Source organism: Salvia splendens, chromosome 15 (genome assembly GCF_004379255.2).
Source record: "Salvia splendens isolate huo1 chromosome 15, SspV2, whole genome shotgun sequence".
NCBI classification, from domain to species: domain Eukaryota; kingdom Viridiplantae; phylum Streptophyta; class Magnoliopsida; order Lamiales; family Lamiaceae; genus Salvia; species Salvia splendens.
The window spans coordinates 4,080,505-4,103,322 of NC_056046.1; the positions used below are offsets into that span (position 1 = coordinate 4,080,505).

At 37.2% G+C, this 22,818-nt stretch overlaps 3 protein-coding genes across 3 annotated transcripts; 2 read left to right on the top strand and 1 right to left on the bottom strand.

Annotated features, from left to right (window-relative positions):
- On the bottom strand, positions 1–6,262 carry LOC121767770 (ABC transporter B family member 19-like). Its single transcript, XM_042164095.1, has 10 exons — positions 5,675–6,262; positions 5,530–5,584; positions 4,971–5,146; positions 4,581–4,781; positions 4,056–4,315; positions 3,673–3,989; positions 3,362–3,585; positions 2,464–3,283; positions 2,145–2,386; positions 1–1,405 (listed from the first exon to the last, which is right to left on the bottom strand). The coding sequence occupies exons 1-10, from the start codon at positions 5,918–5,920 to the stop codon at positions 197–199; spliced, it is 3,750 nt and encodes a 1,249-aa protein (XP_042020029.1). The 5' UTR covers positions 5,921–6,262; the 3' UTR covers positions 1–196.
- A 10,922-nt stretch (positions 6,263–17,184) lies between these two features.
- LOC121767517 (tubulin alpha chain) lies at positions 17,185–19,546 on the top strand. Its single transcript, XM_042163799.1, has 3 exons — positions 17,185–17,423; positions 18,021–18,626; positions 18,717–19,546. Exons 1-3 carry the CDS (start codon positions 17,331–17,333, stop codon positions 19,368–19,370), a joined length of 1,353 nt encoding a protein of 450 aa, XP_042019733.1. The 5' UTR covers positions 17,185–17,330; the 3' UTR covers positions 19,371–19,546.
- Positions 19,547–21,228: 1,682 nt separating this feature from the next.
- Positions 21,229–22,735, top strand: LOC121766516 (transcription factor bHLH47-like). Its single transcript, XM_042162771.1, has 4 exons — positions 21,229–21,355; positions 21,631–21,746; positions 21,840–21,967; positions 22,173–22,735. Exons 1-4 carry the CDS (start codon positions 21,303–21,305, stop codon positions 22,533–22,535), a joined length of 660 nt encoding a protein of 219 aa, XP_042018705.1. The 5' UTR covers positions 21,229–21,302; the 3' UTR covers positions 22,536–22,735.
- The last annotated feature ends 83 nt before the right edge of the window (positions 22,736–22,818 follow it).

Here is a 22,818-nt window from a genome sequence, read left to right on the forward strand (position 1 = left end):
TTCGTTCGAACGTGGAACAAAGTGGCTATATTGATTTTAGCACACTTGAGAATGGAGTGGTCATTCTTGAAAATACAGTCCTCACATCATCACAATATCTACATCTAATCACCATAACAAACTAAATTTTGAAAAAAAAGGAAAGTGAAAAAAAACAAGGTTAATTAATAAAGCCGTTGCTAGTTTGAATTCATCTTCATATGCGATGATGTTGCAGTTGGAGTAGCCTCGAGTAAGCCCCCTCCGGCCGGCTCACGAGCTCGCCGTGGCTGCCCTGCTCGACGATTCGTCCATCTTGCACTACGCCGATGTTGTCCACCCCTCGTATGGTCGAGAGCCGATGCGCGACTAGCACGGTGGTCCGCCCTCTCATCAGCCTCTCGAGCGCCTCCTGCAGGACGCACTCCGACTCGGCATCGAGAGCGCTCGTAGCCTCGTCGAGAAGTAGGATCGAGGGGTCCTTGAGCACGGCCCGCGCTATTGCGATCCGCTGCTTCTGCCCGCCCGAGAGCTGGACGCCTCGCTCCCCGACCGGGGTCCTGTAGCCCTCGGGCAGCCCGCTGACGAACGTGTGCACGTTTGCAGCGCGCGCCGCCTCTATCACCTCGGCCTCGGTCGCGCCGTCTTTCCCGTAGGCGATGTTGTCGAGAATGCTGGCGGCGAAGAGGGCCGGCTCTTGCTGCACGAGGCCGATCTTGAGCCGGAGAGACTTCAGGTTCAATCTCCGAATATCTCTCCCATCGATCATGACTTTACCGGAGAGGGGATCGTAGAACCTCTCAATCAACGCTATCACCGAGCTCTTCCCCGAGCCGCTCGCTCCCACGAGCGCCTGGCTCTGTCCGGCCCGGATCCGAAGGCTCAAGTCCTTGAAAACCATAACATCCGGACGAGAAGGGTAAGCAAAGTCGACATGACGGAGCTCAATGTCACCGCGAACCGAATCAACAGTCTCTGCCTCTGGATCATCCGGATCAATCCTCGTGGACCGGTCTAAAATCGAGAAGACCGAACCGACGGCTTCTCCACCCCGGATGATTTCCGGTGCGAGGCTCACCGTCTCCGCAACCGAATTAGCTGTGATGACCAAGACCACAAACACCTTGATGACCTTCGAAAAGGTCGATACTCCCTTGCTAACGAGGTGTGCACCGTACCAAAGAATCAGAGCTTCGGATCCGTAAAGAGCCAGCTGAGAGAGTCCGAACAGGAAACCGGAAGACATGCTCCGCGCGAGGCTCCGACGCTGAGGGAGACGAAGCTCGTGGCAGAACAGAGAGAGGATCTTTTCTTGGGCATTGAACGCCGCCACTGTCCTAATGTTGCTCACTCCTTCTCCCGCGATCATGCTCGTTTTCGCATGCGCCTTCGCGGTATCTCCGGCAAACCCTTTGAGAGAGAGTTGCTGCCACATTCAAGACCAAGAAATGATCAGATACATTATCGAAATTCACATCCATTAACTCACAACACGAGAAAACATCAAACAACAACAGGCATTGATAAAAAAAAAGAAAAAGGAAAAAGAAAGTAAATTGAAACATAAAATAGATATACTAGTATTTAATTGGAAATTGAAAAAGATGTGATCACGAGATAAGAATCTCTGGTCTGGCAAGAAATAGTTAATGGCCATATTCAAATCAAAGACTGGCATTACAGCAACAAGATTGGGGCCCAGAGACATAAAAACTGACGCTCACTGCTCTCTATAATGGCAGAAGCAAGTTTAAAAAAGCTTCAGTTTTGCTACAGTAAAAGGTTAATAGTTAAAAGAATTGACTGAGAAACCAATATTCAACAATGTCTGCTACCACCAGAGTCCACATATGACTCGGATAAGAAACCTGCACACCTCTCAGTCTTTGGGGCTGATGCAATAATACAATCCTCTCTCTGTTATATGTGTGCTTTTTGTTTGTTATGTGTATAGTTCAAAGTTCAAAGTTCAAACTGTGCGAGTTTCAAGGAGTCATGGAGCAGGTTTGAAGTAAGGAAGGAAGCACGTGTGAAGCACCATTCCCACGTTTGTATTCACTTCCTTGTCTTCTTGTGTTGGAATTAGGATTCCAAGATTCAATTTTTATGAGAATTTGTAATTACCATTCTGTCCCCTCTCTAGGGTCTTATTAACTTTCAAATACCTGAGCAAAGTTTGCTAGGACTAGGAGAGGGAAGGTGCCGAGGATCAGAAGCGAGACCCTCCATTCCACGATGAAGGCGACGATGAACGAAGTCAGAAGCGACGTCATGTTCTGCAGCACCACCGATATCCTCTCTGCAATGGCGGACTTCACGTCCGCTGCATCGGTGGCTAGGCGGGCTGCGAGGAGGCTCGAGTTGTTCTCCTCCTCGTCGAACCATGCCACTTCGTTCCTCAAAATCGCTGAGAATGATTTAAAAAATAATGTCAAGAGGCTAATTTTCTAATATGTACAAATGAACAAATGTAACATAATATACCTGCAAGCATCATCCTTCTTACTCTTGTGGTGAGGTTCTCTCCCATGATGCTGAAGAAGTAGTGCTGAATGAGATACGCGACGACAGCGTAGAGACCGGCTCCGATGTATATGAAGACGTACTCCTTCGTCTTCCGTTCCATGGCAGTGGGGTTGCGGTAGTAGAACACCTCGATCATGTTACTCATCACGATAGCAAAAGTTGGGCCGATGAATCCAGAAAGAACCGATCCTATGGCTCCCATGATTGAATATGGCCACTCGGGAGCATTGAGCGTGAGCAGCCTGCAGAAGTAACCGGCCGGTGCGGGGTTCTTCCTTTCGGTTTCGGCACTTGACACCATCTCTATACGACCATCAGCCCCCGTGCTGTAGGAATAGCTCAAATTTCTTAAGCTCCCGGACCGGAGGCTAAGAGACTTTGTCGACAACGAGTGACTCAGGCGCGTTGAGCGTGTGCGACGGGTTGAAGGGTTTGATAAATCTCTGTTACCCACCATTTCTTGGAATCTGATCAATGATGCATAGGCACCTGCTTTGGAGATCAGTTCTTCATGAGTTCCAGTTTCAACAACCTGCCCTTGCTGAATAACTGCGATGCAATCAACGTTTCTTATTGTTGATAGACGGTGCGCCACAACTACTGTAGTCCTCCCAATCATCAGACGATCCAGAGCCTCCTGAACGATGCTCTCGGAGCTTGCATCCAGTGCACTAGTGGCTTCATCAAGAAGAAGTATCTTTGGGTCCTTCAGCATTGCCCTTGCAATCGCTATTCTCTGCTTCTGTCCCCCGGAGAGCTGCACGCCACGCTCCCCAACCTGAAATCAGATTGAACATGTAAACTTAAACCGAACTCAGCTTATCCGTTGCATGACTACATAAAAAACGAAACGAACCTGAGTGCTGTATCCGTTGGGAAGCAAGGTGATGAAGCTATGGGCATTAGCAGCGGATGCAGCAGCCTCAACTTCTGCCTTGGTCGCATCGGGCTTCCCATAGACAATGTTTTCGAGTATCGTGGTTGCAAAGAGAGCCGGTTCTTGGTTCACCAAACCAATCTGATTGCGCAGCCATCCCAGCTGTAGTGTCTTGATGTCAACATTGTCCAGCAAAATCTCACCTGTCCATTTGCACAATGTTAAACGAAAATCAATCAAATGGTATTTCGATACTCGCCCTAAAACTGTAAAAGAGCTTATCAACTTACCCTGATTAGGATCGTAAAATCTCTCTATCAACGAGACCACGGTGCTTTTCCCCGAACCACTACCACCAACTACAGCCACCGTCTTTCCAGCAGGAAAGAAAATGGAGAAGTCTCTGAAGATGATCACATCAGGTCTAGATGGATAACTAAATGTCACATTCTTGAACTCAATGTTTCCTCTGATGTCACTCAAGCAGTTGCCATTAAACGTGTCGTCGACTATGGTCGGTTTTTGCTTGATTATCTCCATCAACTTGTATCCAGCAGCTTTCCCTTTGCTGAACGCTCCGAGATTTGAAAACGACTGGCCCAAGCTCCTGCACGCAAACTATCAGAACCCTTACCTAAGAAAAAATTGAGCAAGTTATAGCAATTTATCTTACATGCCACCAACGATGGCAGAAAAGATCGCCGTGAACGCCTTGCCACCATCCGTCTGTCCGTTTCTGATGAAAACACCGGCATACCAGAAAACAAGAGCCCACGACATGCATGCTATGCCATAGGTGCATCCTAATCCAAGCCCTTTAGCCATCCCAGCTTTGTACCCCAGTTTTAACGTGTTGTGTATCAAGTCCGAATATGCACCGAGGGCTTTCGTCTCACCAACATAGGAGTAAACCGTCCTAACTTGTGCAATGGACTACAGTTACACAAAGAGTAAAGTACATAGTCAAATGTCTGCAATGATGCAACCAAGCCACCATCATTGGCATCTTAAAACTAACAAAGTAACAAATGATTTAACATCATTCCAACTATAGTAGTGCATGAAAAAAGGCTCAATAAGGCTCTAGGTGAAGCTTCTTTAATTAACAGTTCCACAGAAGAAACATGGTTGTGCAGTGCAAAAGCATTACAAAAAGTAGCAAATTGAAAGTAATGTGATCATTTTGCCCCAAACTCACCTGCTCAGCAATTATATTAGCATTTGCATATGATTCCCGACTCTTGGAGGTGAGCCCCGTGAGAGTGTACGCGTACAAACCACCGGCAAAGGCAATGCCCGGAATCACAGCCACACTGAGTAGAGCCAGCTTCCACGCCGATACAAAACCAACCACCAGCCCAGCCAAGAACGTCGAAAGATAATGAATGAAGTTGCCAACCTAGAACCCCCAAGCACACAAAGAACAAATTCAACTAAACTTCACCAAAATTACTACAGTAGATATATAAAATCAAGTTACTTCTTTTAACATAAGCTCAACCTCACAGCATTAATAGATGATTCTTACCGTTAGAAACACAGTAAATGAACAACAAGAAAGGAATAATGCATATATCAAGATTTCTACCTTCTCACTAATGGCATCCTGAACAAGTAGAGTATCAGTTGAAACACTGAAAACGATATCACCGGTTCTAGCATCGGTGTCGAAGAATCCGACATCCTGCCTCAGCACAGCCTCCAAATACTTCTTCCTCAATGTGCCAGCTTGCCTCTCACCGGTGTACATCCAACATGCGATTTCTGTACATTTCAGACAAGTAAGAATGAGCAAGAATGATACCAAAATTGATGAGTATGATCCAAAGGGCAGAAAGGTTACAAATGGGAGCTCATTAAATTCTCGAATATCAGCATGGATGGAGATATGTGGTGAGATGAAATAAAAGGGGGGAAATTTTCAAGATTTGGACAGGTGATGAGGATCAAGACAAAGAGACGGTCCACGGACCACGTGCCACTGATCCGAATTGAACTGGCTAACACAGTACCAAATAATTAAAAAATTGAATTAAAAACACCACCCCACATTAATTTGCACACGAAAAACAACATATTTTAAAAAACAATTGCCAAAATCAAGAAACAGAAATTGCTAAGAAATCTGAGGGATCACAAATTCAAACCTGCGTAGGAGGAGAAGCAGACGACGAGTCCAAGATACACGAAATACAGAGCATACTGCATCAAACAAAGCAAAACAAAACATGGCCTTCAGATCTGATCAATGAGTAGTAAAATCAAATCAAGAAGTTAATATAAAGTTTGAACCTTTGAAACTTCATGGGTCATCTTGTGCAAATCCATCTGATTCTTCCCGAAGCCATTGACCATCTCGCCGAAGAGGAGGAAGAAAACGGGCATGGAGGAGCCGTGCACGACGGCGCCGAGGCTGCCGGCGATCATCAGCACGACGTCGTACTTGTCCGCGAACGAGAACAGCTGGTAGAACGGCAGGCTCTGCTCCTTCTTCTTCTCCGACTCCGGCATTGCCTTCCCGTCGCCCCCCTCCGCCATTTTTTTCAAAACTTGAAGAAGATAAAAATCGAGTCTTTAGCAATTGGGGCGAGTAAAGATGCTAGCTTTCCGCCGCCGGCGACAACCCAGCTCGATTAAGGGCGGTGCATGGCGATGCTTCTGCTGGGTCTTTCCCTTTTCTGCATATCAAGAAAGGAATATACGAATCTTGAAAGAAAATGGAATAATGGGATTGGATTGGATTGGATTGGATTGGATTGTTGTAGTAAATTCGCCAAAGCTGTGGAGGGAGAGAGGGAAATGGAGTTGGGTTTTACCGGAAAAAGAGAGAGAAGCAGCCAGTAAGGGAGACAGTGTGTGAAAGGAGAGAGTGAGTGTGGGAAGAGAGAGAGTGGGTGTACTTATAGAGGTGAAGGGGTGATCAGATTTAACTAAGGTTAAATAAAGGGAATCTGGGACACACTCTCTTTACTATTTTTATCTTGCTGTCAATTTTTGAAGTGGCTCAAGGTGTTTTTAATTTTTTGGAATTATTTTTATGGGGAAAATCTTGAAATTTTTTTATTAGTGGGTTTTAGCATGAGCAATTATTTTCTTTCATATTGCTCATGATTCTTGGAAAACCGAAAGCATTAAGTGGGGATGATGATTTGGATTTTGGTTCGATCTAGTTGGAAATAGAGCCATAGAATGATCTTGTAATAGGGGTGGACTGCAAGTTTAGTATTTGGTGAATATAGAAGGTATAATACGATCATTTGTAAAAATAAATTGCATTATTAGATATTTAAGTATTAAAAAAGATTCCAATTTTGTTGAGGTCTTTTTTCACTTTTAAGATCATTTCCTTTTCATTTTGTTATTTTCAGCTAATTTGATCATTTTCATCATCTATTTTCTTATAATCTCATTCCCCTTTTTTAATCAGTAACTTCGTTTTACGCTAAAAAGTCAACTTATATTTACTGGAGAACATAAAAATTAGGATCCAACTTATTAAAAATATTATTTATAAAAATTAAAACGTGACTACTTTTGGAATATGATCTATTATGAAAAAGGAAGATTACTATTATTAACAAAAGTAGTATAAATTGAATTTTTGATAGAATGTACTGAATTTTTAAGTGTCATTAATTGAACTAGAAAGTATGACCAACAAAATTTATACTCCTCTGTTAGTACTGCATTTAATTATTAATAATTAATCTTAGTGTATGTACCTAATATGGGAATGAAATTTCGTTAAAAAGAGTTGATATGAAAATGCCGACATCCATAGGGCAAATATAGTTTGTTATAGTGTCTCCATATTTACATACATATATGTCCAATAATTAAGCACTAACTATGGTCTCGTTAAAATCTCTTGGGTAAAATTAAGCACTAATATGTTGATTTATCTTATTTTGTTAATATGTTTCAATGTAAATAATGTGTAATTTTAGCAAAAAATGGGCATAGTAGGATTGTTTAGTAGTAGTACTAAAGTTTTTTCTAATAGAATAATAGTAAAGCTCGAAACAATAACAATTAACGAGCTCCAAAATTTAAAATACTTTACTTTCAACACATCTAAGTAAATTCAATACTAATATCAAATAAACACATGGAATATAAATTTATACTATAAAATACTTTTATTAAAAATAAAGAGCGGTGCTATAATTCGTGCATTTAATATATTCTGAGCTCAAATCAGACCATTCTCCCTGCGTTATAGTTAAAGATATTGGTGGAACCCCGTTTGGAATAGACACACACACACACACACACACACACTTCAATTTGATTGTGCATTTATTGCGTCTAAAAGGAGATATTTTTTATTTCCCATATAAAATTAGAGCAAAATAATCCAAGTAGAGTGATGATAGGAGCAAGATGTTGATAATTTATTTGGATTTGAGTTCAATAAAAGCTCATTCAAGCTTGTATAGTAAAATTTGTTATAGCTAAAGAATCAAGTTTGTTGGGTTATGAACTATAACTAGACCAAATTTAGTGAATGTTCTTAACTTTGAGGAAACTTAAAGCTATTTCCTACACAAAAATGGTTACGGTAAGAGCTTATGACATTTAAAATCTTTGTTAAATACTCTCTGTCCCAGAATCACATTTTGTCATTTCGATACGTCCCACAATAAGAGTATTATTTCATTTTTACATAAAGGGTAAATAAGTTTCACATTTCACTAACTCACTTCACTCGCATTTTATTATAAAACTAGAAATATAAAAAAGTGAGTCTCATATTTCACTAATTTTTCCAACGCATTATTCTTTACATATTTTAAAACTCGTACTCACGCCAAATATAACTTCTATTGTGAATGGGTGGAGTAATAAACAAATAGCCATTTTTTTAATTTTAGAACTCATTTATTAGATGTTATATTTCACCTTTATTGTTGCCGGTAAATGTGATAAATGATGGAAGACTGATTTGAGTAAAATGTGAATTTAAGATATCCAACCGATGAATATCTTCTCTATAAATACATAGATCTAGAGATAGGTATAGGTAGATAGGTAGAGATGATAGATATAGTCTTGACTCTTGAGATATGTGTATGTAACAATATTTGGCTCGATTAGATTTGAGACTATACTAAGTTCTGGATATTTAGCCTCAAACAAACATGAATGTTTAATTGAGCCACATCCCACATGCTATTAACAACAATTAGGATTTAAAAATAAGATTGTCGGTTTTAATTTTCTAGTTATGTGGCATGCGTTCTAATTGATAATCTTGTCTGAATATAATTATGATTTTGGCGAAATGTATGAAGAAAAAAACAAAACACTAACAATTATACTACTATTTCACATGAGCAGTTTGCTTGTCTATAATGTATACCTATTGTTATAAAACCAAGTGTAGCATACAAGCATCTACAATTAATCATTTATTCACATATATATAATTAATAATTTTCCCATCCATGTATAAGTTTGCAATATATTTTCGGGTATGAGAATATTTTTTCGAGAAATAGACTCTGATTTACCTTGCTTGACCTCCTCCATGCTCTATCAGATCAGGGTGAGTGAGAGTGTCATAATCAAAGGTGACATGTCGTCGTTTAGAGTACAAATTCACAATATATATATTTCAATTTTAAGATGTAGTTGTAATCCAACAGTAAAACATTCGTGCATGTATGATCAAAGTTTTTGATCAAAAATTGATTCAATGAAAAAAATACTTTATTTCATATTTTTGTTACATGTACTTTTAGTTTCATTTTTTTGCCTTTGTACTGTGAAATTTAAATTTTGTCTTATGTACCTTTGATTTACTTTACCCATGAACACTAAGGGCAAAAACCCAAAACAACTATAGTATAGTGGGTGAAAAATAATTTACAAAAAAGTACATCGAAGGAGTTCCAAAATAAATAGCAATAAGTGGGATTTTTTTTTCTCAAATAATATACTACAAAGGAATGTACTATACAGACGACAAATGTAAATATATAGTAGCAAAACGTGCCTTTTACCTCCCATTGATTTAATTTGCACTTATTAAAATACAATACATTGGATTGGAGTAAACCATCCAATAAAAATACAGAAAAAAACATTAACAGTTCAATTAGTATTACCGTAAATCATGCTTTGCTCTTTTAAGCAAAAGCGTGGAAAGACAAATATGCCCTTAAGATGGCCAAACTTTGTGCTAGAAGCATCCAGTCAAAAGACAAATATGCCCTTAAGAGAAAATTTTCAATGAATAAAAGGACAAATCTTCCAATAGTGCATTTTGGTCGAAAAAAGACTATATATGTTAGCCATACCCTAGTTCATATGTGTATCATGTGAAAAATCGTTACATTAATATTTAGGAATGTTTTTTTTTTCTTCACGAGTATTCCTCAGGCGACGCAACCATTTTATCATCACATCGGATATGTATAAAATAATACTCCTACTTTCTTTTGTCCAATAATAGGGCACAATAATGAAGATGATATTAATTTATTAAAATATTATATGGATATTTGTTTAGTGAAGAAGATAGAGTCTATCAAGGACAAATTATAAATTAAGGTAGTGAGCCGTATGCATTTTTTAGAGTTATCATGAGGATTTATTCTAAGTTGGGGTATTCAAACAAAAGTTAGCACACACTTTGTGGGCGCTTAATAAACTGTAAAATATTGAAATTTCACTATTGTTTTTTTATGTTACATGCCAAGTATATAAAATACTTATAAATTACTTCCATTTTAATTACAATTAACCCTATGTTTAATTTACTCCCAAGTCCCATTTGGTAAGTTTGGGTGTCTACTTTATGGATTTTTTGGTGTTAACTTATTTTACCGATTGGATTTTGTTAGACATTCCCATAACACTATGATCATATATCATTGATTTAGATTGATCGATGTCATCCCTCATCCTTTCATAGTCTACAATGACATGTTCATTTACTTTTTATATTCCTCTAACAATAGTCGGTTTCAAAAATATGATAAGATCACATTTTACAATTTTCATATTCCCGAGTCTTGCATATTGCTATATTGCAAATATAAATTGCATGTATATACATTATAATAGTACAATTAAGCACTAGTTGTGGAACAATGACATTAATAAAACTCCAAAATTGTCCTGCAGTATCATCACACACGGGAATAGACTCTACAATTTTGAAGTTAGACATATATCGCTTTCCTTGGTTGTGATATTTCGTTTGAGGCCCCTCATTTTCCTAATAATTATATTCTAACACATGCTCTGTACATCACAACTTTTACGGTCAAATATGATAAAACGCTAAAGTCTTATTTGGAGCATCAACATAGACACGGTGAATCCCCACATAAAAGTTTTAACTCCCTTGTTTCTTAGGAGAGCGCCAACACTCATCTTGTTTCTTAGGAGAACGCCTAAATCAAACCAACTATTGTCCTACTCACATACTCTAATTCTTGTATTCTACCATACCATTTATCTGTTTGTACATATTCCTCCATCTACAATCAATAATTTTGGTAGATATTCCTCCATACTAAGTGGAGTTTCTACCCTTTGTACCACAGATATATTAGTAATTGATTATTTAGAATGGGTCCATTTCAAATAATTTTCGAAGACTAATATATGTCGTTGGTTAATTCCATATTAGGGTATAGATAGTACTATAGTAGGCTTTTATTTCACACAGATTAGTAGTTTGTTAGTCTATTTAGTTACAGTTTCTATATGTATCTAAGCACATACTATTATAATTGGGTTATATAGAGAGGGGGCAATGCATGTGCTCAAAGGTCACATCGATCATAGGTTTGCGATATTGCAAAATATGATATTCCTCCAATTATGAGAGGGTGTCAAGGATTCTCAATCCTGATTTTATGCAACCACACTAATTTTGGATAATTGATTTGTGGCATAGTATCTTTTAAGTTTTATTTCATTATTCCACATTTTCACTTAATTACTATTAATATTTTTTGTTGTGACTATATATATGTGTGTGATGCATTTATAATTTTAACGTAATGGCTCATAAATCACGGAGTATATAATAGAGTCAAAACCTAAATAAATAAATATTGTATGTCTAATTAAATCCTAATTTATGAGATTCTTTTCCCCCGCTTAAGTCGATACATTAAGGCGGCAAGCACGGGCTCTTGCTAATAAAGAGGTTCATGACAAAAAATTGTTGTCATTTTATGTATGTTCATTGCAACATTTTATAGTGCACATTATTTTACATAAAATCTCAACTTTTTTCTATTTCGTTAAATATCAAAACTATTCTTTATTGGGTTCATTAGGGTCCATTATTGGAAAATAGCCTTTATCGAATAAAAATAAGAAAAATGAATTAAATTTTCCCAATTAAACCAACCCCTTTCTAGCTAGAAGGGAAAGATCTTGGTTTTTCTTCATAAAATATTATGGTGCTATTATTAAATCCCTCACTAAATATTATGGTGCTATTATTAAATCCCAATTGATTTAGTCACGAAAAGTCAACGTACAAAAATATACGGAGTATACTAGTATATAAATATAATTAATTGTTAAGGTATATAAAATTTTTACTATAATGATAACATATGCGACATACTAGATATGTTGAAATTCATAACTTAGCTTAATAAATTAAGATAAAACTTATATTAAGCTTAATTATATTTATATTCTAAAAAAGTGGTCAATAGAAAAAACTGATTAAATGATGAAATTTGGACAGATTTTGTCTATACTTTTTTTTGGAAAAAATAAAATTGCCTGACCACATTATAAAAGCTATCAATAATTGGATTCTTGAGACGAAAAGTATAATATATAGATCTTATGCATGGGTCTAAAAATGCCATATAAACGTGGGAGGAGAAAAGGAAAAACATATTATGAAGATCATATATGTAGAATGGTCCATATAGCTATTTTATTCGTAGCTAGACGCTATGTATAGAGTAGCATCTTTCTTTGGAATTATGATATCGTACGTAGTAGTAGTATTTATTAATTTAATCTAAATATTCCTAAGCCACTCCATGATTAATGCATATGGTAGCGTTTAATTTCGTTCGCCTACTCAATTAAAAATTCCATAAATTATAGCGAGCTAGTCTTGAAGGTTTTTGAATCCCAAGTTCTATATCTCCCCTTTGATAGAGGAGAAATATATGAACAATCGAATATTTAGAGATGTCAATCAAGCCAGTTTGTTGGATTTCGAGTCATGGACTATTTTAGGCTGAAGTTATTTGGGAGATGCCAGTCAAGCCAAGGTCGAAGTTATTTTAGGCTGAAATTTTTCAATCATAACTCTGAATCTCGGATATAAAATTACTCCATTTCCTTAATAACCATATTATTGCAACAAAAAATAGGCGATGTTTTAATCAATGCAAAACACTTGATCTCCCATTAGATGCAAACTTGAACGTCATTACACATGTCACAACATTTGAAATCGGAGAGTTTGAGTCATAGTTGGTAAGACGATTCTCCTTCATAGTTGGTAAGACGATTCTCCTTCATCTAATAAATCGGAGAGTTTGAGTCATCATGTGGTAAACGGGAAACATTATTGGTAGTGTTTTAGAAGAAAGAAAAAAAACTAGACTAACATCTTTACATCTATCAGACAAAATCCTCGACATGGGTATGTGCGATTGTCTAGCATCTATTAAATATGTGATTTGAAACATATTAAGGTTTAATCAGTGTGAAAAGACTCAGAAAATGAGGGCGGCCGGACCTCCACTAATCATAATTTAACATTACAAAGTACATGTTTAAGTTAGATTAAGTCACAAAATAGACCCTAATGGTCTGCTAATTCTTTGACAAAAGTTTGAATCTTTTGTTACTGGGTGCCCGTGGTCTCTCTTTAAAGATTAAAACTTAAAAATATTACATTAAAATGTTTTGATTTGAGTTTAAGAATTAGGGTTTTGGAGTGAAAGTAAGTTGGCTTTAGTGGTTGTGGTGTAGCAGCTTTTGGGGACAACAGATAAGCCATGGTTAAATAAATTAATCATATTTTATACTCCCTCCGTCCCTCTGTAGTAGATGCGTTTCATTTTGAGCACGTTTTGGAAAAATTATAATAAATAATTAAAGTGGAGAGAAAGTAAAGTAAAAAAGAGAATAATATAGTTAAGAGTCTTCACTATATTATTCTTTCTTTTATTTTGCATTTTCTCTATTTTAATTATTTATTATTATTTTTTTCAAACGAGTGCTGAAAATGAAACGCCTCTACTACAGAGGGACGGAGGGAGTACTCCGTATTTTCCTATTAGCAGCTTGTGTAGGGTTACTATCTTTTGTAGCCATGTGCTTAGTGCTACGAAGCTTCATTCAAGATTCTATAACTATGTTACTTCCAAAAATCTTCCTGTCACTTAAGATTAAACATTTTCATGATAATACATATAGTCGTGAACATCTTGAATTGTTGATTAGTTTGATTATTAAAAGGGTTTTAATTTTTAAAATCCATAACCTTACTCCAAATGCACAACATTTTCAGTAAACACAAATCATGTATGCTTATATTCAAAAATGAAATCAATGAGTCTAGAGCCAAAAGGCAAGAGATAGCTAGTAAAGGTGGTAAAGAAGCCCATAAACAAGTACAAATAATCACTGAGATTGAAAAGGTAAAGCTGAAATCCAGAGATGCAAAGTGTGAAAATAATTCAAAGACTCATATATGTATGAAATAGAAAAAGGTCCACCATATGAAGTGTAACTAAATAAATTATTTGAACCACATTTTTATAACTAACCTGGCCATGTGTTATGGGCCCAATTCGAATGGGAAAAACTAGATTAATTATTAATTAATGACAGAGAATTATCTTATGTATCACATCAAATAATATGCTAAAGAAGATCGATTTTATTAGAGTTTAGAAATTTCTCCATCATGAGCTAGCCTAGAGAATTGGTAGAATTCTGGACACAGAAATTCACAAACCCTAGAATTCTCAAAGTTAGCATGAAATGATTGCTTGGCGTGACAGCCTTCTTTTGACAATTGCTCATGATCCATCATTGGCATATTTCTAGCTTCCATTTGCTATGCACATCTTCTCCTTGGAATTTTCATACTTTTGAAATTAAATGGAGTATTAATAAGTGGAGTCATACTTGAAGGCAAATGACATCTAGCTTATGTAATTAACTAAACCGATGAGCTAAAGTTGATGACACAATTGACCATTACATCTTAATTTTATGGAACGCTTTCATTTAGGACCCTTAATTTTAATTGAGACGTTAATACTGGAGACTTTTTTTTTGAAAAGCTTAACTAGAGTATTTAGAAATATAATTTAACCTACTTTTTTTTAGTGTGTATAGTGATTCTAATTACATTTGATGTACTTATACCTTAACGTTTATTTTTCTAGAATGAACATTTAATTAACTTTATCAATTGTGTTTTCCAATGCAGGCTACGAATTGGTGTCTCATAAGTTGCGCAATGGAATGCCTGTCTTTTTTTTTTATAATCTATATGTAGTTAAAATGTTGAAATTTTCATTACATGATTATTTAGTTTATAAAAGATTAAAAGATAACCAACGATTGGTTGTATTTTCCATCTTTCCATATAGAGATGAAGATAGCGATTTGACAGCCTTCAAATATAAGTCTTGCAACTTTCTTTGTCAATAGCATTCACTTTAATTTATTTTTATGTATATTGAGTTAGACATTACATTCTTCATTTAATTTATTTCTCAAAAAACTTATCACATTCATTGTACATGTAACACTATTACATAGCCTCACATAATAATACATTGAATTGGAAACAAATTAAATGTCTCAAGGATGAAAAAGATAGCAAGCAATCTTACCCCAAAATGAAAGAGAAACCCAAAGGTGGGTAGTATGACCTCAATTCCACCTAGCAATACCTTATCATTTCTACTTGTGTTAATCTCCATACTTCTTCAAAACAAGATTGCCTCAATTCAATTGGCATCTCAAAGTGATGATAGAGATGGCATTTTTTGATGTATATCATTAGTAGACATGTGTGGGGACACTAAATTTGCAATGAGTGGGCATGAGTTGTTGTAATTGGGGAGTGAACCTTGTTAGTGAACACCATTCATATAGTGAATAGACTTCCCTTTGACACTTCACCAAACACTCTTGCTCTTGTATCAACATCCCTTTTGCCTTTTCATTTCACCACCACAACAATTTCTTGTAAAGTGGTTGCCCTAATATATAAATTATGCTTTTCAAAAAGTAGCATATGGGAAATCTCTCAAGATATTTACATGTCCCATTATTGCTAATCAATTATGCTTGCATAAACTTTTATTTGGGCCACAGCCGACTTAGTGGTATCAAAAAAGCACTTGATTTGGGCCTACAAAACAACCATTCTCTGGCCTGATACAGTAATAATGGGCCAACTATACTTATGAACCTAATCCAAAACAGTTCCTAAACAGTTTATAATTATGAAAACAAATTACAAGAGCTATAAGCTATCAAAAAGTATGTTCTTAAAATCTGAACTATTTTATCATAATCTTATCTTATAAGCAACAATCTACAAAAATAATCTTACTATGAATAGTTATTATGCAATATATACACTTAAAATTTTATAGTATCTCATAAATATTCTCTCTCTAACTTATATTCTTTATATATAAAATCTATCCTATAACCTCTGCTCTATCCAAACCCTCATTAGTAGTAAGTTATATAAATTACTAGTACATCTTATTAGTAGAATTTTATAGTAAAATACTTAATTGGGAAGCCCAACATCTAACTCGAAGCACTAATTTAGAACACAGCCCAATAAAATAGTATTGGCTTAAATCCACGTATTAATATCCATATATAGAAAATCCATTTCCATAAGAGTGTCCACTATGGACACGCCGCGGCGGTCGCCGCGATTGGGGGCCGAGGGGGGAGAAAGGCGCGGCTATCATAGTGAGGGGGGTGTCCGCCTCGGAGGTGGACGCGGCGAGGGGGGAGGGAGGCGGCGGATGCGGGATAGCCGCGTGCGGGGCGAGGACGCGGCGTGCGTCCCTATAGCCGCGCCTATAGGCGCGCCTCCTATAGCGGAGGACAACCGCCGCGGCTGGCGATTTTCCGATTTTTTTTTTTTACACTTCAATTCACATATAAATACACTCCACTCCATTCATTATTTTCACACCATTCCAATACAACATCTATACAAATTTCTCTCACTACAATTTTGGGTCGGAAATTGTACTGATTCAATGTAGTGTGTCCTTTTAATTTTAATTTGGTAGTGATTTGTACTAGATTTGTACTAGATTCAATGTAGTGTGTACTTTTAATTTTAATTTTAAATTAGTGTGTTTAATTTTAATTTTTATTTTAATTTGTATTTTAATTTAAAGTTAAATTTTATTTTTATTCTTAATTCGTATAGTCGACTTCGTCTACGTACGTATATCCCGATAAATTTTTTCGTAATTACTTGAAACATTAATAAAATGAAAGTTGATTATAAAATTTGGGGGCTATTGGAGGTGTCCACTATAGTGGCGGAAATAGAATTTTGGGGCTATGGACAAAAATCCGGGGCTATGGACACAAAATTGGGGCGGGGCTATTGGGCATGTCCACCTTATAGTGGACACCCTAAACCGCCTTGGAACGGGTCGGATCCCCAAAAACGGTATCCCTCCACGAAGCAATTTCAAATTTCAAAATTCAAAATTCAAATTCAAACTGAGCGACAGTTACCATCCAGCTGTAAAATAAAAGAATAAAAAAATCCGAACCCTAGATTCAAGTAGTGCCCATATTTTTTGCATAAATTCCCCCATTTTCACCACAGATCGAAAACTACCTTCACCTCCAGCGACGTCTTTGTATACGTTCTGGTGCTTCTCTCCCTTTAATCTCCTATCAACTTCTCTACACATTTCACACCAGATCCATCATGAGGGAGTGTATCTCGATCCACATTGGTCAGGCCGGTATCCAGGTCGGAAATGCTTGCTGGGAGCTCTATTGCCTCGAACACGGAATTCAGGTAACATGCGATCTCATTTATCTCCTTCGTTTTACATTTTTTATATTCCGATTCGATTATCTTTGTAATCCGTTGATTTACATCAGATCTAGCTGGCGGAAATGTTTCTGATGTGAACTGGTGTTGTTCTGTTCCTATTTAGTGATTGATTTAATCTATTTTATCAGATTCGAAGTATTTTCTGCATTTTTATTTTGCTACATGCTTCATTTTTATTGGAATTATTATTTCTGATTAACTTTTCTTGTCGATCTGGTTATATAAAATCGTATTACTTTAAATCGTGTTGGTTTTAATGATTGATCGTGTTTTATTTATTTAGATCTGAATCTCGTCGGAATGATTATAATATGCGATTAGATTTTTATGAGCCAGCTGAATGTTATAATTGTTTGTTACCATCATTTGATGGACATAATTGTTTAATTTCCACATAATAATTATTGAATCATCTCTAAGAAGGTGACGACGCCTTCAACAATCTATTACTATAATTTTTTGATCTGAATCTCGTTGAAATGATATATGCTAGTAGTCTTTTAGTGATCGAGCTGAATTTTATGATTCCATTTCACTTATTATTGACTTTTGTTACAGCCTGATGGACAGATGCCGGGTGACCAAACTGTAGGCGGAGGTGACGACGCCTTCAACACCTTCTTCAGCGAGACTGGTGCTGGAAAGCACGTTCCTCGTGCTGTGTTTGTCGATCTTGAGCCTACTGTGATTGACGAGGTGCGCACTGGCACATACCGCCAGTTGTTCCACCCCGAGCAGCTTATCAGTGGCAAGGAAGATGCCGCTAACAACTTTGCCAGAGGCCATTACACCATTGGCAAAGAAATTGTGGATCTCTGCCTTGACAGGATCCGTAAGCTGGCTGACAACTGCACTGGATTGCAAGGATTCCTTGTCTTCCACGCTGTTGGTGGTGGAACCGGTTCTGGGCTTGGTTCTCTGTTGCTTGAGAGGCTCTCTGTTGACTACGGGAAAAAGTCGAAGCTGGGCTTCACCATATACCCTTCCCCACAGGTCTCCACTGCTGTTGTTGAGCCTTACAACTCCGTGCTCTCCACTCATTCCCTTTTGGAGCACACTGATGTCGCCATCCTTCTTGACAATGAAGCTATCTATGACATTTGCCGCAAATCACTCGACATTGAGAGGCCCACTTACACTAATCTGAACAGGCTCATTTCTCAGGTACAATTAAGCTGCATTCTGCAATTTTAAATGTTTGTTTGTTGATCAAATTGAATTGTGACTGATTTTATATTTTGATGAAATTTACAGGTTATCTCTTCATTGACTGCTTCCCTGAGGTTTGATGGTGCTCTTAATGTGGATGTGAACGAGTTCCAGACCAACTTGGTGCCATACCCAAGAATCCACTTCATGCTTTCATCGTATGCCCCAGTCATCTCAGCTGAGAAAGCATACCACGAGCAGCTCTCCGTCGCTGAGATCACCAACACAGCATTCGAGCCATCGTCTATGATGGTTAAGTGTGACCCGCGCCATGGAAAATACATGGCCTGCTGTCTGATGTACAGAGGTGATGTCGTCCCCAAGGATGTCAACGCAGCTGTGGCAACCATCAAGACCAAGAGGACCATCCAGTTCGTCGACTGGTGCCCCACCGGATTCAAGTGCGGTATCAACTACCAGCCACCAACTGTCGTCCCTGGTGGCGACCTTGCCAAGGTGCAGAGGGCTGTTTGCATGATCTCCAACTCCACCAGCGTTGCAGAGGTGTTCTCGAGGATTGACCACAAGTTCGATCTAATGTACGCCAAGCGTGCTTTCGTCCACTGGTACGTGGGTGAGGGTATGGAGGAAGGAGAGTTCTCCGAAGCAAGGGAAGACTTGGCTGCCCTGGAGAAGGATTATGAGGAGGTTGGTGCTGAGTCTGCTGAAGGGGAAGATGATGAAGGCGAAGAGTATTAGATAATGGTTGAAGGAAAAGTCTTGAGCAATCAAATCAATGGTCTCATTGGTTAGGATCTCAAGCATTATCATGTGTTTCGTTTATGTTTCTGTTGAACTCCTCTTTTGCTAATTCGGATCTTTTTGTTAATGACTGAAGTTTCGGGTGGTTAAACATGGTTTTCGTTTTTTTGTTATTCGCTTATTCTGTTTTCGATATTTTGCTAAACATGTTATATCTTGAAGTTGAATCATCGCATGATTACGTGTATATCAATAGAGAGGTCGATCAAGTTACGTTGTAGTTTAATCAATAGAAAGTTGAAACATGGCATATAATACTATAGGCTATATATGTGGCGGTTATATATACGCACACTATTATGATTGATTGAACTGATACACAAATGGCACGTGCTCTTCAAACAGTTATTTTATAGGTTATTTATTTATATAAATACAAAAAATTTTAATAGTATTTTTTTTATTTTCATTAACTTTTAATTTTTAAAGTTAAAATATATTGTGAATTTTAAAATTTTCTGTTTTTTTCTTCACGATAAACAATTTTGATTAAATTAAAACTGAGATAGATTACACTAACATATAACTATCTACATGATAAAAAAGTGACAAAATATTTGTATTAGCTTATAAAAGCACGAACTTTGAATCAGTTCAAATTTTTTTGCTTGAAGTTCCATTTTTTGTTTACCAAAATATAGTATTTTGTTTGAGTCTATTTGGAAAATGACAAACGAAATATAGTTTATAACTTTAAAGACGAATTTTCTTTGATAATTGTTATTAATTTTATTTATTAGTATTGAATTTTTTAAAATTAGAAAAACTCCAACTTCATAGTCTATATTTAAATTTATAAATTAAAATTTTTAGAGAGAATCAGAAAATATTGAAAGTTTGGATTTATGGGCATATAAACCCTTAGTTTTATTCTGATAAATGTACAAACTGAAAGAAAAAGACTTTATATTTTGTATTCTAAACTAAGCCCGTCTATTTACTTGTTCAGTAGTCTATACTGTACAAGGATGGATACACAACTTTGATGCCGATTCCAACAGAACTGCCAAGCACAAAGCTTCCCCCACCTCAAGTCCTTAACCAGTTCACCTCTCTTGTCTTTTGAAATTGATTTCATGCGCCTTTTATCACTCAAAAAGACAAAATTAATGAATGAAACAGTAAAAGAAGCTCGACTTTTTTAGAGTCTGTTCGGTATACGAAATTGAAATTGAAATTGAAATTCAAATTGAAGTGGAATTAGAATTCTACGGAATTGAATTTGAAAATAATTCAATTCCAAATCCTTTGTTCGGTAAATTGATATAATTTATATGAAGTTGAATTCAATGAAATTTTACAATGTGTGTATGTGCGTGTGTGTGAAGGTATGTGTATGTGAGTGTGTTTGTCCAGGTGTGTGTGTGCGCGCGCGTGTGTGAGTGTGTGTCTGTGAGTGCGTGTCTGTGCTATGTGAGTGTGACGCTGCGAAAGTATATTTTTTAAATGTTTAGAATTCTAATTTTCTACGAATTCAAATCTAGAATTAAAAGGAATCTAATTTTCTACTTTTATATGGAATTCAAATTGTGGGATTGAAAGGAATTGAAATTGTAATTTCATTACAAATGAGTATTAATTTTCTTCATATTATCTATGTATTAGTAGTATTAATTTTTCCAAAACTATGCAGAAGGAGAGGAGGGGCTGTCGTGTGTGAAGAACGTGGTAGCCGTCCACTCACCATTTGCCACCGTCAATGTCGCTAGTACCTCAGAAGGGTATATTAGTAAATCTGCTGTTTCCGTGACGCGCTCACGCGTTGGTTGTTCCGAGGCGCGCGCCATCCACACGCCCAGGCGTGGCGACCGAACCCAATTCTGTTTTATTTCATCTCAATTATTCCTCACCATTTCGCCGCCTCATCCAATGGCTTCTCACTCTGCGGATTCAGCTGATCATCGCCTCAAAATTTCTTCAAGGTTTGTATGGTTTCCATTCCTTCATTTAATTGCGTTTCCCCCCTATATTTTACTACCTTGCAAATGGAAATTCGACGGTATTTCGTTAGGTTAATTATAGCTTCAATTTAGATTTTTTTATATAGCGCTGCGTATCATTTTATTCACATGATGCAGAAACGCTTTCTTTATTATCAATCTTTGAATTGCGGCAGTGTGATTAAGATGAATCCTTGTCTCATTTATCGAACTACTTTAGTGTAACTTGTGCTTTAAATGCCATTGCCGTTTCTCAGTAAAAATAATGTTGGAAAAGTTCCACGGAAAATTCACAAAGCTGCGAGGGAGAAGCTGAAACGCGCCAGCATGAATGAATTATTCACGGATTTGGGGAAGACACTTGGTATATCTGGTAATCTAAGTTTGTATGAACCTCAAATTCAGTTTGATTAGCAGTTTGTGTGATGTTAGTTTGAGGATTGTTATTGTTATGAATGCAATTCAGATGTAGATCATCAGAACAACGGCAAGGCATCTATGCTGAGAGAGACGATCCGGCTCCTCGGAGAATTGGTTACTCAGATGGACAGCCTGAAAAAGGAGAATGCAACTCTCTTATCTGAATATAATTATGTAAGATCTTGACTGATGCATTTTTAGATGAAGATGAATCCGTATTTGTTTGTGTTCCCTCTTTGTTACTTAAATATACATGACTGATTCACATTCTTATAATTGTGTTTCCTACTTTGTTAATCAAACTGATTCACAAAATTTGGTGTCTTTCAATTCTTGGAATATTGTCTGAGCAATCTTGGTGTGTGAACTGTGATGTCAGATCACAGCTGAGAAGAACGAGCTCGTCGAGGAAGCTTCTGGTTTAGATGCTCAAGTGAAGGGGCTGAAGAGAGAAATGGACGAGAGGGCTATCTGTTCAAACGCACATGTTTCTCAACCATCGACAACACAGTTACCCGAAGGCCATGTCGCAGTGCCACTCATCGGGCATGCCTCAGATGCCGCAGCCCCTGTCGTTGGTCCTGTGCTGGTCGTGCCATTGCATCACAAGCCACAATTCCAAGGCTTCCCTAACCCCTTCCCAGGTATGGATGGGGCTAAGGTTCCCTCTGGTGTGAGCAAACCGCGCCCCCGTTACCCTTCGTCGTCTGATTCATGGCCTTCTCATATTCTCACCAAGTAGTGTAGAGTAGAATGGAATGGTTGAAGATGTTTCAGAGTTAGTCAGGCAGCTTTAGTGCTGAAATGAGGATCAAATGGAGCATTTTGATGTTTGAGTTAGAATTCGATTTTCTTTGTATATTGGTTAGTGTATTAGTTGAGGGATGCAAATCTTGTAGGGAACCGTCGTTTATTCTGTAAATTGTTTCTACTTTGATAAAAGTCGTGATAAAAACCATAGTATAACGGTATAAAAAATGAGATAAAAAGCAAAATTAAACATACACATCGAAGAGAGGGAGGTA